Source organism: Solea senegalensis, linkage group LG8, assembly GCF_019176455.1.
Source record: "Solea senegalensis isolate Sse05_10M linkage group LG8, IFAPA_SoseM_1, whole genome shotgun sequence".
NCBI classification, from domain to species: Eukaryota; Metazoa; Chordata; class Actinopteri; order Pleuronectiformes; family Soleidae; genus Solea; species Solea senegalensis.
Window position 1 is genome coordinate 16,939,929 of NC_058028.1, and position 13,388 is coordinate 16,953,316.

Here is a 13,388-nt window from a genome sequence, read left to right on the forward strand (position 1 = left end):
GATTTGCCTTATGCTGGACTCACAGGTGTGCATTTTGTCGCCGACAGAATTTGGCATGCGTACTTCTCATCACCGTAACTCCTAGATAAAAAAAAATACTTGTCATTACAGTAGCCCTCAGGACTGCCGCGGAATGGAATCACAGACAAGATTGACCAGCACGTTTGTGACGTCAGCTTCTCAGTACTGTAATTCCTAAATGGTTGAATATTGAAAGTGAAAGTTGTCTTGGAAACTAAGAGGCAGAAGCACTCACTCACTAAAGATTTTTTGACAATTCTAAAGCCATAAAATCAAAATAAATCCAGAATATCATGATGGTCATTGACAGTGGGCAGCTGCGGAGGTTAACAGGAGATGCTAATGTTGTTAAAGTGATGATCATGTGATGTTGGGTGCAATTTGTCTGACAAAAAACATCAAGTCACTGAGAAAACAACCTCTTCCCAGAGCTCCATTTGATTTCATTGGCTGGGGGTTTGAGCTGATGCTAGGGAAGTTGAGCATTTGTTCAACTACTGCTGCAAGTGTGCGTTTGTCGTCCAGTTGTTGTCGTAGTGCATCACAGCACCGCGTCGTGGGATGTCCCAATTGTCACAGGGATCATTGTCCGTCCGTGAAGGTTACTTCTGGTGTATCCTTCACGGCCGACCATATCCCAGAATTCCTTACGCACCAGCGGCAGAGCAATAAAAGACGTGACAATGCACCTTTCAACATCAAGAACCACACAGCACAAATGCATATCTTTGTGCATCTCTAAAATAATAACAATTCAAAAAGAAGATATAATTAGATCAGTAAGTTCTGAAGAATTCACATTTGTGGTTTAAAGATTTGCAAGAAGAAGAACCTTAACAAGGTTTATTTGACAAATCTGAAATCTGTGTGGAGATATTCATATTCCAGGTTAGTAACATTTGTTTTTGGAATGAAGAGAGAAAATGATTTGTCCATGGTTGTCTCTCAGCCTGAGATGCATCACACGCAGACTTCAGCGCTGATGCCTTGTCAGCATCTACTATTACATACAATAATATCCATCAAAAAGAAATGAAACCTGGTACTGACTGAAACAAATCACTAACTAAAGAATACTACTATTAGTGGTTAACTCAGCAGTCAGGATGAACTGTGACTTCCGGACTTCAAACAGTGGAGGGCAGCATTTAATCTCTCGGTGTGCAGCCTGCCGGAGTTTATTCGGAGAAGAAGAAGGAGAATTGGTCTGACTTCCGTCTCCTTCAAATGTGCAGCTGACACCTTTTCGGCTGCACACTTGGAGGATGCAACCTTGACTATGGACCCACAAGTCAGTTTGGCTCGATAGTTCTCCGTACAAAGTCAATGAAAACATTTCAGTTGACGCCTCCGTGTGAGTCCAGCATTACAGCCAACCTTTATTTTGTCACGCAGCTGTAATTTCAATGGGGAAAATATTAATCGTGTGTTGTCTCAGTTCCAGAGAGTGGTCCATCTCATGTCTCAGAAAGGGTGGCGGGTCGCGGACCTGTTCGGCACAGTGGTCCAGTTCTGTCAGCTACAAAAGAAAGAGGAAGATGAGGGCAGGTCTCTGTCCGGCTTATTTGATTGGCTCTTGGAGACGCTGTAGGCCAGACAAGCGTCCCCATGCTGCAAACAAAAACTCATCCACTTGCACTGCTGACATGTTACTAAGTGTTTGACTTCCCCTGTGTCATCACACCAAGCGTCGCCAGCTGCAAGCTGAAAGCACAATGTGATCAGCGTGTTTGAGATGTTCACACTGCTCTGTGCTGTCTGTCCACAGCCATAAATGGACCAATCTCCCTTTAAAAAAAAAAAAAAAGCATGGTTTTGTTCTCAGATTCACTTGTAGCGTGACAAACTGTGGGTGTACAGGTTAGTTGTTCCTATCAGGAATAAACTGGCCTTCCTAAGATTATAGTCAGCAGGTTTTAACTGCTCCAGAACATATAAATATGTATATAAATATATTTACATTTTCTCACGACCCAGACGATGTGCTAATTACTGTATTTATTGCTAATGAACACACATGAAGCAACAAAAACAACAACAACAGAAGATTGAAGATCAGGTTCAGTTCTCCCCACTGCTCCACCCACGCTCAAACCTTCTGTTGTAAAAATGGAGGCAGTTGAAATGTCAGAGCAGACGCTCACTTTCTTCTCACTGCACATTTTGCTTAACGTTCTTTGTTGTGGTCAGTGGACGTTGACTTTCAGCTCCGAGGATGTTCATCTTGTTCATGTTAGTTGAGAACTGTTTATTTTTGGATAGCAGTACTGTACATACTGTAGATTTGGAACTGTTGCACAAGTGGAGCTGCTCCCTTTAGCTTTTACTACTGTGTGTGAGAAAGACAGAGTAAGGTTTGTAATGTTTGTATGTGAATTTTGGTCTGGTTCTCCCTCTCTCTCTCTCTACTTAGTGGTATTGTAGTGTAGTGTGGGAAAGCACACAAATCAACTGTAAAATACGTCAAGGTAGAACTGAATGTATTTATCTTTTGACATCAATAAATTTGTGTGATGTGAAATAAGAGCGCCCTTGGATCGTTCCTCAACAGTTACCAGGAAGGGTAATTAACACAGAACGCTTTTGCCTTTGCAGCAAGAAGACCCGGGTTCGCGACCCGGTCGGAACAAAGGCCTTTCTGCATGGAGTTTGCATGTTCTCCCTGTGTGAGCGTGGGTTTTCTCCAGGTTCTCCGGCTTCCTCCCACACTCCAAAAACATGCAATATGTGGATTAGGTGTGAGTGTGAGAGTGGATGGTTGTTTGTCTCTGTGTCCCTGTGATGGACTGGCGACTTGTCCAGGGTGTGCCCCCACCTATCACCCTGTGTCAGCTGAGATGGGACCCTCATGTGGAGGATAAAGTGGTAGAAGATGGATGGATGGCATTAACACAGGTCATTAGCACATTTTTCTACATTTTCTGGCCTGGTTTACCCCAGTGTTGAAACCAGCCAGCAAAAATTCACCATGGTATTTTACCTTGCTTATGTTAAATTTACAGGGCCACAGGGTGGCATAGTGACTACACTGTTGCCTTGAAGTAAAAAGGGGCCGGGTTGGCGACCCGATCCGAACGAGGACCTTTCAACCTGGAGTTTGCATGTTCTCCCCGTGTGGGCGAGGGTTTTCTCCAGGTACTCTGATTTCCTCCCTCAGTCCATAAACAAACAGAGGTTAATTGAACCCTCTAACTAGCCCGTAGGTGTGAATGTTTGTTCGTAGCTGTGTGTTGTTGTCCTTGTGATGGACTGGCGATCTGTCCAGGGTGTCGGCTCATGTGGAGGAGAAAGTGGTCGACAATCGCAGTAGAAACAAAACTGTTAATGTGCTCATGAAACATGGAAATCAATGATCGGTTAGGACCAAAATAACCTTTAATGGCTTTCATACCATTCATACTGTAACTGTACATGTTGTACAGTGTTGACAAAAATTCTGTATGAGTGTAAATTCCCAAAAATTGTGTGTGATTATCATCTAAACAGCGTACATATCAAAGCCAAATATGTTCATCCAAACTAATGAGGCCAATGCTTCATGACCAGAGTTGCATCCTGTGTGACACACTATATGGTTAATACGGATCCAGTGAAGCATCAAACAAACTCAGTAAGACTACAGAAAGACTAATGTTGAAATAACCTTTCCTTTTTTTTTAAATACACAGACAGATTCATGGTGGGTACATCTTTGTCGGTGTGAAACCTTGGCTAGGTCAAGAGTCAGTACCAGATCCGGCATGTGTTATCCTTGCTGCCTGCAGGAAAGCACAAATGCAAACAGATGGTTTGTACAGGACGACGTGATCGAGCATCAGATTCATTTAACCACCCAAATGTAACATGAACTAAGGAATTTAACATTAAATGACAGTGATTTCTTAAAGTGAGAGGAATCGCTAAACATGGTGGACTAAAACGAGCATAAATAAGAGAAGGAGCATATGTACCAGTAATGATGGTGTCACCCTCGTAGTTGAAGGCGCAGGAGAAGATCTCGTCAGTGTGCCCCGCCAGGACTTGTAGGCAGACTCCAGACTGAACGTCCCACAGGCGAGCCGTCTTGTCTGAGCTGGCAGTCAGGACCCTGCTGCCCTGAGGGCTGAAACAGACCTACCAAGACAGTTATAGTGAGAAGTGATAAAGTCTTATTCAGAGGTGTGATACAAGAGCGGCCAGAGAGAGTGCTGAGTCAGAGATAATGTCAGAAAATGGCCCAAATTACAAAATTATGGGGAGCTGCAGCATTATTTCCACAAATTGTCATTCCACTTTCAGTAATGCATGGGTTTAAAGACACAGGTGACACACCAGTGAGTATTATGTATGGGAATCATGGCTGAAGCTGATTGTGTTAGAGCTTGGGTTTATCGTTTCATCCCTGCTTTCATATCCCCACAGTGAGGACAAGGATGATTAAATAAAGCTGGCTCTAGATGGCCATGAAAATAAAGTAAGCTTTTATTAAAATTCTAAACCAAAAATCCAGTCAGGAAATGAAGAGGGAAGATGCTGACATAGACGAGATGAGTGGAAGATCAAAAAAGCAAAGGAGAAAACAGACTGACGTACTGAAACATACCAGGGAAAATGTTTAAACAAACACAATTAAAGCTATAACATATAGCTTCCATAACAAACACCAAAACCACCCTCATTTTCTATATATTATGGATGGATGGAGTCACACTGCAAAAGTTACAATAAATGAATGAACTGAATTCATTCTGGTTTTTTTTGTGGCCCTAATACTCTAACATATAATGTGATAGTATACAACATAAAATTAAATGGGACATAACATTTGATAACATATCCAAGGAAAAACGCAGTCTTTGCTTTAACCTCAGTTCAAAAAAGCAAAAGACAGCAATGCAACATATGAAGAGGAAAAATTCAATTAGGGCCCAGGGGTGGGGATGAGAGGCAGATAAACGGCAAGAAGTGAAAAAGAGGAAAAGACCAGTGGAAAAATAAACATGCTTGTGGTTAAGAAGCAGGAAGGGGAGGGAGAGTGTGTCCTGTTAAAGAGAGATTAGTGTCATAATCCCCCGGAATCATCCCTGATCCAGCCTATTTATTACTAACGGCCTGATGTGCTACAGTAAACAGCGATAGCTCCTCAGCCGCTCATACGCAGAAAGCCTCTGAGCATCAACTTGCAGGAAAACACACTCTGTGTCCTCGTAAACAGTAAATGGGTCAAATCACTGCCATTACACAACAAAATCTATGCGGCGTTAAACACACACACGCACACACAAGTGATGGAAAAGTAGAACGTTGTTTTGAGGACGTGTGGTTAGATTTAAATCAAATTCTCACAGAATATGGGTGAATATCCACTTTCAGTCCAGTGATATTTACCTTAGAGATCTCTCCATCATGGCCAACTAGGACGATGAGGCATTCACGTGTCACTGCACTAAACACTCGTGCTGTGCCTGACAGAGACAAGTGCAGGTAGTTCAAATACACGCAGGGTTGATTTTCACACAGGGAAGCAAACAAATAAGAAAAAAGGAAAAATCCGAAAAGTCTCACCATCAGCGGAGGCAGTGGCAATGAGCTGACCGCTTAAATCAAAACACACATCCAGCACCTCTTCTTTGTGCCCAACAAGCGTGGCCACACATTTGCCAGTGGCGGCCTCCCACAGCTGCAAATGCATATTCATAACAATTAAGTGACAGAATAGCACTCATTCCTGCATTCTAGCAAGAATCACACGAGCACAAAACTGGAACAAACGTACTGTAGACACACACGTCAATATAGACACACACATAGTCTCATAAGAAAAATGTGCTTGCATGTTCTGATACTGATACTGGTAGCTGTCTTATAGAGGACTTTATTTTAACCATATGCCCCCGAGAGAAAGGCGGTGAGGTGGATAATTCTTTCATGTGAACATGACTCATCTTGGCATAATTAAAGAATTAGGATTTCAGTTTTTTTTTCCCTCTCTCTCTCTCTTTCTTTCTCTCTCTCTCTCTCTCCCTCCCTCTCTCTCTCCCTCTCTCTCTATAAATGATGCAACCTTGGAGACAAGAAGTAGGAAGAGACAGGAAACGGAGGAGACTGAATATGAACGAGAAGAGGAGACATCCATGTCACACAACTATCTATGGCAATAGGTTAATTCATCGTCTACCGCTTCATCCCCCACGAGGGTCGCAGGGCCACTGCTGACATGGGGGGAAAAGACGTTGTTACAGCCTGGACAGATCGCTGGTCCATCACAGGACAAATACACAGCGATGAACAACAATCCACTCTCACGTTCAAAGTCAATTTATTGTGTCCAATTCACTTCGTAATGTTTTTGGACTGGGGGAGGAAACCGGAGAACCCAGAGAACACCCACGCCGCAAAGCCCTGTGTCTTTTTGCTGCAAGGCAACAATGCTAGCCACTATTCCACCCTGTGGAAACTGATATAACCTGGTCACATCTAGGTTTGCTTTTGTGTCTCCGGGCAGACAATAGTTTACCTTGCAGGTTTTGTCCATGGAGCCCGTGACGATGAGGGAACAGTCCCAGTTAAACTGGACATTGCTGATTTCTCCACTGTGGCCGATCAATGTGTGAACACGTCTGAGAAGAGAAGGAATGTAAAGTATTACGCTTTATACATGCAGTATAAACAGTGATGCCGTCTCACCTTCCTGAGGCAACGTCCCATATGGCCACCGTGTGGTCAAAGGAGCCAGTGACGAGTTGATTTCCAACCGTGTTAAAGCACACGGACAGGACCTCTGCAGTGTGGCCCTGGATAGCAAGAGAGGACATTACCCCACATGATCTCACTTCCTTCTCCGCCTGTGCCCCATGATAGATGGATATGCACATCACAAAGGGAAAGCAGCCGAAAGAAGACGAATCCAAATGTATTTTCATGTTCTACACTGCAAGAGAATACAATCACAGATGGATGGATGGACACACTTAAGCCCCCCTCCATTGAAGGCTGCCGGGACAATAAACATACAGGCGTGAAATAAATATAAATGAATACACGCTTTAGATTCTGCACTAAGTGACTCTCCACTTGGTGTGAAGTGCTAAAAGACAAAGCTGAGAAGAGTTGTCTCCACATCCTGAAGTGAGTTATTATGAGTCTTACATTGACATTCCCCATAAGACCGTGGCTGTATACTCTGCACTGTATGAAGTGGTAAAGACACTGGCAATTTGTAATAATTACATTAAGAAGTAATCACTGTCTCCATAATGAATGGACGTGAACCCTGATACCAGGAGAGTGAACATGAGAGGCACTGGCAAATAAGAAGCTATTAAAAAACTCACAGTGAGAGTGGCCACCTCCTCTCCAGTCTCCACATCCCACAGCTTGGCAGTGGCGTCCATACTGCCTGTAGCTACCAGTGTACTCTGGGGGTTGAATGCCAGGCACACCTACACAACACAAAACTCTCTTTTACAGTTACTAGCGATGGAATCTAAAGCCAAAATATTTGGCAGCAACTTATTTATTTCTCCGACGGCACGGAACATAACACCCAAATGTCACAGTGCAATTCAAACGCTCAGTCAAGCTAAAATAAAAACCTGTAACACAGTTATACATACTATCTCTGCCGCGTGTCCACGAAAGGTGTAAAAACATTTGCCCGTCTCCGCACACCATAGTTTGCAGGTCTTATCAAAAGAGCCGGTGGCAATTTTATCTCTGTCGAATAAAAAAGGAGAGAGAGAGTAAACCGTGAGGTTTAAATGCTCGCTTGCGTGTCCAAATAGTTCAGTGTCAAACAGAGTGACAGAGTCCTAACGTGTCATTAAAGGTTCTGCTGAAGCTTTACCCATAGGGGTTGTTGAACGCGATGGCGTACACCACATTTCTGTGTCCCTCTAGTGCGTGCAGCTCTGTGCGTGAGGCCGTGTCCCAGACTCTACACGTCCTGTCATAGCTGCCAGTTATAAACCTGCAGAGGGAGAGAGAGGCCTAATCAGAAACACGGCAACTGTGTCTGCCTGAACTCTTTCAAAGGAATACTTCACCGCTTTGCATTTAGCTTTGTATTACTAGAATAGGGGCTTCCAAACCTCAGTTTCCCCTGATTCAAGAAATATTTTCATTCTTTTTTTTTGTTACATGTCCACCAGTGACACTTGGTCTGAGGCTTGAAACTTTTTAGACCCACTCGTAGAACCTCATTCCCAGTTACGCTAACAGGAACAAGTGTCACTGGTGGACATGTAACAAAGAAAAGAATGAAGATATTTCTTGACTCAGGGGAAACTCAGGTTGGGAAGCAGAATTTTTCTAAAATACTACAGCTATTCTAGTAATACAAAGCGAAATGCAAAGCGGTGAAGTATTCCTTTAAGTGCTGCACATAAACCTACCTTGATCCTGATTTGTCAAAGGCAACATTTGTCAGTGGCAGTATGTGTGCCTTAAGTTCCTGCAAAAAAAAAGATAGGAAGATAGATTTTAATTTAGGATTACCCATGAAATGTCCATATATATTAATCTGGGTATGATATAATTGGTCCAGCAGTGGTGCAGCTACTTTCTTTCTTCATTGAGTAAAAAGAAAACTGATTCTCCGCAGGATTTAGCTTCATAAATTAGCTGTTGTGTTTTAAGCACCTATTGTTATTACTGCGCTCGTTATCTTATCATTGCCTCCTCAGAGATATTACTGTACATTTCCCAACAACAATAAAGAGCAAAACTCCACAAGCTACTGTGATATAGATATTGATAAAGCCCCAAATGTCATCATGCTAAATATGCCCCTGTGTGGAATGAAGAACAGTTCCATCCAAAAATAGTTGTAGTCACTGAATTAGAGCAAATGTAGATGTGTCAAAAATGTTGGTACTGATGTGGTACTGGTACCACTATACAATTTAATAGTGTCTAGATGGCAGATAACTGCATTGAATCACTCGTCTGACCTTGAAGAAACAGAATTTGTGGTGGTCCTGCTGACCCTGTTTCTCCTGAAGTCGAATGATCAGCTGTTTGACCTGATCAGCCCGGGACTCTGTGATCAGAGCCTCTGATCGTCTGATCTCTGCCACCAGCTCGTCTGGATTTGTCCTGCATGGTGGGAAAATGCAAGATTTACAGTTTTGAGCCGCTATGGGCTACAAGTAGCTGAAAATATTACCAATAATAATGATAATGATGATGAAAAAATAGAATGTTGTGATGATTTAAGCACATACTAAGTCAAAAGGCATACTGTAGACCTATTAATATAGGCATGGGATTCAATCAAGCCTTTTACCATAGATCTTTTTATGGGATATAAAGTAGAATTAAAGTAGGCTACCAATAAAATGTATAAAAAAAATAATATAATATAAAACATTAGACATACATGGTAAATGATGTAAATGAACTACTGTACAACTTTAAGAATTACCCTCACAGCAGTTAGAGCAGCCACAACAGTGGGCTGATGTCTTTGGGTTTGTGTGTATCAGTAACAGTATGTTCACATAAACAATATGAAGATCACCAAAACATGATACATGTCCTGTCTGTCTACAGGCTGCAATTTGGCTTTTATAATAAAACATAAATAATATAAAATATAAGAGCCTAAGAAAAATATTTACAACTGGTTATGTTGGTTATGAGTTGGTTAGTGGGTCACATTAATGCTGTTGATAAAAGTGAATTGTTAATATTACCCTAATACAACTCACGCACTTTGGAGTTAAATCCAAAAGGTCGATGGATTTGGTCCTTAGATATCCTCCTTTCTCATATTCAAGGATTATACCTGAGTGAAAACAGTAAGACAGTAAACGCAGGACAAAGAGTTAAAAACATTCCCATACAAACGAGTCCCATTAGAATGAAAAGTGACGTCGCAAAAATGACGCAGAGTGAGTGTATTACCTGGGGGATAATATCGGAGAAGGAACCGCTTCAGTTTCATCTTTTAATTTCCTTCCCAACCGTCCTCGTGTCACCTGTCAACAAAGAGTTGCCATGGCGACAGAAGCGCTGTGTATTCACGCATGCGTGTTAGGGAAACGAATCAGCGCTGGAATGCTGGAAGCATTTGAAGCCGTTTTGCTTGAGAGAGAGAGTTGCAGTTTGATCTGTGAGTAAGTTTATAATGTACAAAGTATGTAATCTAATATGTATCTAAAGTCCTTAACAAAACCAATGCCTGCTTATATCTGTATTATGTACAATAGATCACCACCGCGAAGGGGCTAGAATGGCATCATCAACAAGGCATTTTTCTCCCAGTAAACTGCCACGCGCTGGTTATTTCCTATTTTCAAACATTGTCTGAAAATCATAGATTAGAAAATCCCAGAGTAGATCAGCAGTTTCACTTAGACCAGCCAGTCTAGCACCAACAACCATGCCACATTCCCCCCTTTAGCAGGTTGGCTTGACCCTGTTTACAAGCCACGTGGCCTGTGATTGGCTACTACTAACAAGCAGTTAAACAGATGTAAATATATAAGTGGCGTTTACACCTTATATAATTTCCAAAGAAATCCCCATTATACTTAAATGCAGGAAAATTGAATCAGTGTTTAATTCTCTCTATTACATTACCTTGTGTCTTATGTCTAATATAATCTATGAGAGATTGTAAGGCTTGTATATTGACATTTGTTTCCTTTTATTTTGCCATCCTTCCATTTCCCAATCGACTCTGTGACAATAAGACACATACAGCTCATAAAGATTATGGCAGTTTATTACTGATAGCATTATGCAAACTCAGTACCTGAGAAGGAAAGTCCAAGTGGTCAGACTGGACTGTAAAAAATGAGGTCTACAGCCATCCATTTACAATGCATTTACTTTTTTATTGGTGCACATATCTGACACAGCTTTTTAAGTTTGGGTAAGCATGTCATTGATGAGACTTCAAATGAAAACAACCTAATTAGTACATCACAATTCAGGGTATGTGTGTCACATCAATAAAATATCCTACTTCTTATTTTAACACTTTATATCACAAGTGGTTTAATAGGCTCTACTGCTGCATATAAAGTAAAGTAGAGTGTTTAAATCATTAATACACCATGATATGAATCACTGATAGAAAGATATCTAATCTCTTTACAACTGTTTTGTTGCATCAGCTGGTCAGCTGTGCCATAGAGACTTACACAGAGGTGGCCTCCTTTAATCCAGTCCAAATGTATTCCTATAGCACATTTAAAAACCACAAAGTTGACCAAAGTGCTGCACATTGCACAAATACATAAAGTAGACAGGATATGAAACAATGTACAACTAAAAAGCAATAAAAAGGGAATATACAACCAATAAAACACACAATACGAGATCCATAAAAATATACAACAACTGCCAAATCTTATACACGATCAAGGAAGTACTGGAGATTTAAAGTTAAAAATGTAAATTTTACTTCCAGTAGAGAATGATTGGAGAGCTATAGTTACCTGGACAGTGCCAATGCTCTTGGTTATAGCGTATTTTAATGCCAAAATCAGCGCCAACAAGTGCCCGACTCCCTCACAGGAAGGGCTTTACGTGCCTGAATGCACAGTAAATACAAAATTTATGTAGTATTTTATGTCTGAAGTCACATTTAATCTGCTTTAGCAGCACAGTTATTATGAATGCCAGTAGATTTATGAAAGACCTGCACTGCATTAAGAGCTCATGATGCATGAATTTTAATCAACAGGAGTGAACTACATTCACACCAGTGCTATCGCTCGGGATAGTGATTAAAGCTTCTTTTTTTCCCCATCTTCTGGATGCCTCAAGGGGAAAAAGGCTACAGCTGTGCACTTGGCAGTCCCAACAGGAGGGGCCGCTGGGAGTTCACAGGTTTGAGGAGCCAGTGATGGATAAGGATGGAGCTGGTTCAGAAGCACAGACAATATAGCATAATTGCAGCTCTGGCTGGGGCAGCAACTATGAAACTGTGGTCTTTGCGAACCCTCTGCTTTGGCAAGACCTCAGGGATTCATCGACTCTTCCTGAGATTTGGCTCTACTTCTTGGCACAGGTCACAGCTCCACTGAGCACATAGATTTTTGTAGATTTTATTTAATTTAATATAATATAATATAATATAATATAATATAATAATATTTTTAAATAAATACATTTCACTGGAGCAAAAGCACACACACAGTTAATTTTTTATGATGTATCATACGTGATCATCATGACCACACTGCAGGCATCACAGGACCCCAGTTGCCACATGATTCAACGATGTAAACATAGCGACCACATGTTTCCTTGATGGTCATTCATTGGATGAATTGATACGCTTTTTCATTCTGAAGTGTCATTGCTGTTACAACGCAATACATTTTCATGGGAGCAGGACAAGCCATTTAAACTAAAAGACAAGAAAAAGCAGAATAATGCACATTTAATCAAAGAGTGAAAGTTGCTTTTGAACTCTAATCTCACAGAATAACACTCTCCGAGTATTTGACTTTCAACTAATTGAGAACTGGAACCAAGAGTTTATTAAACACAGGGGAGAAAAAGAAGAACAACACCTATATATAGACAAAGAAAACAGCATGCCAGTCTTAGTTACACCTGGTTAAATGGAAAATGTGTATTGATTTTGAAAGGGAATAGCAGCGCCATTATCCTGTTGGCTAACATTCAGCAAGGCTCAGCTTGGGAGGAAGAAGAGTAATTGCTTCTATTAAGGAGATAGAGTTAGAAGGTAATGGGTTGTCTGATTATTGCTGATTCTTGGAGCAGAGTGAATGCAGTTCATCATAAACGGCAGGTGCTGTGGAGTCCAGCAAAACATGTGCATGTTTTTTTAGAGACTTCTACCAACATTCAAGGAAGGTATTGCTGTTGTGATGATTAACGAATGGATCAATCACAGTGGAGCTGATAACCGGTGGAATGACAGATTAATTGCTTAATTTTTCTCTTTGATGGGCCAGGTGTGGCAGCAGCTTTCTCTGTGAGCCGCACAAAGGTGACTGGGGCCATGTGACGAGAGCTGGCATTACGGTTGTTCTCAGCTGTAGCGGCAGGTGCAGAGTTCCTCAGCAAGACTATGCTTCTCATCACCATTATAATGAGTTCACTGTAGAATTCATCCAAGCAAACTATTATTATGCAGTTTGACTGACTTTCTTTCTAATTAGCAACTCTTTGTGGACAGAAGAACAGCAGTGCACAAAGCTTGAAATAAGTCTCTCAACTCCTACGAGGGACTGTAGAGAAGATCTTTCTGCAGAGCAATGTTCACACAAAAAGGGCTGGTTTTAGATCAGAAATGACACATGATTTCATTGTGCCAGTTTCTCTCTTTATTTCATCCATCACTTTTCTTCTAAGATAATCTACAACAGTGAATAAACCGAGAAATACCTTTACCTCTAACTAAT

The 13,388-nt window shown here is 41.3% G+C and overlaps 2 protein-coding genes across 5 annotated transcripts in view; one reads left to right on the top strand and one right to left on the bottom strand.

Moving 5' to 3' along the window:
• Positions 1-2,542, top strand: part of LOC122773632 (SPHK1 interactor, AKAP domain containing) — an 80,560-nt gene extending 78,018 nt beyond the window's left edge. For all 4 annotated transcript variants that reach the window (XM_044032438.1, XM_044032437.1, XM_044032440.1 and 1 more), the window contains one exon: positions 1,460-2,542. In XM_044032438.1, the coding sequence (XP_043888373.1) occupies positions 1,460-1,612 (153 nt within the window). In that variant the 3' untranslated portion in view covers positions 1,613-2,542. The remainder of the gene's footprint in view (positions 1-1,459) is intronic.
• An 836-nt stretch (positions 2,543-3,378) lies between these two features.
• Positions 3,379-9,994, bottom strand: daw1 (dynein assembly factor with WDR repeat domains 1). Its single transcript, XM_044031397.1, has 13 exons — positions 9,907-9,994; positions 9,715-9,787; positions 8,952-9,096; positions 8,394-8,452; positions 7,847-7,969; positions 7,617-7,716; positions 7,335-7,442; positions 6,688-6,794; positions 6,518-6,620; positions 5,566-5,680; positions 5,389-5,465; positions 3,972-4,134; positions 3,379-3,779 (listed from the first exon to the last, which is right to left on the bottom strand). The coding sequence occupies exons 1-13, from the start codon at positions 9,944-9,946 to the stop codon at positions 3,745-3,747; spliced, it is 1,248 nt and encodes a 415-aa protein (XP_043887332.1). The 5' UTR covers positions 9,947-9,994; the 3' UTR covers positions 3,379-3,744.
• Positions 9,995-13,388: the final 3,394 nt, after the last annotated feature.

Bases quoted from the DNA above. Each gene is read 5' to 3' on its own strand.
- daw1 (XM_044031397.1), bottom strand. From the start codon at position 9,946: ATGAAACTGAAGCGGTTCCTTCTCCGATATTATCCCCCAG. The intron at 9,097-9,714 runs GTGCGTGAGTTG...CCCACCATGCAG, and splicing joins CTTTTGGATTTAACTCCAAA to GACAAATCCAGACGAGCTGG. The intron at 6,621-6,687 runs GTGAGACGGCAT...TTCTCTTCTCAG, and splicing joins TGGGACGTTGCCTCAGGAAG to ACGTGTTCACACATTGATCG.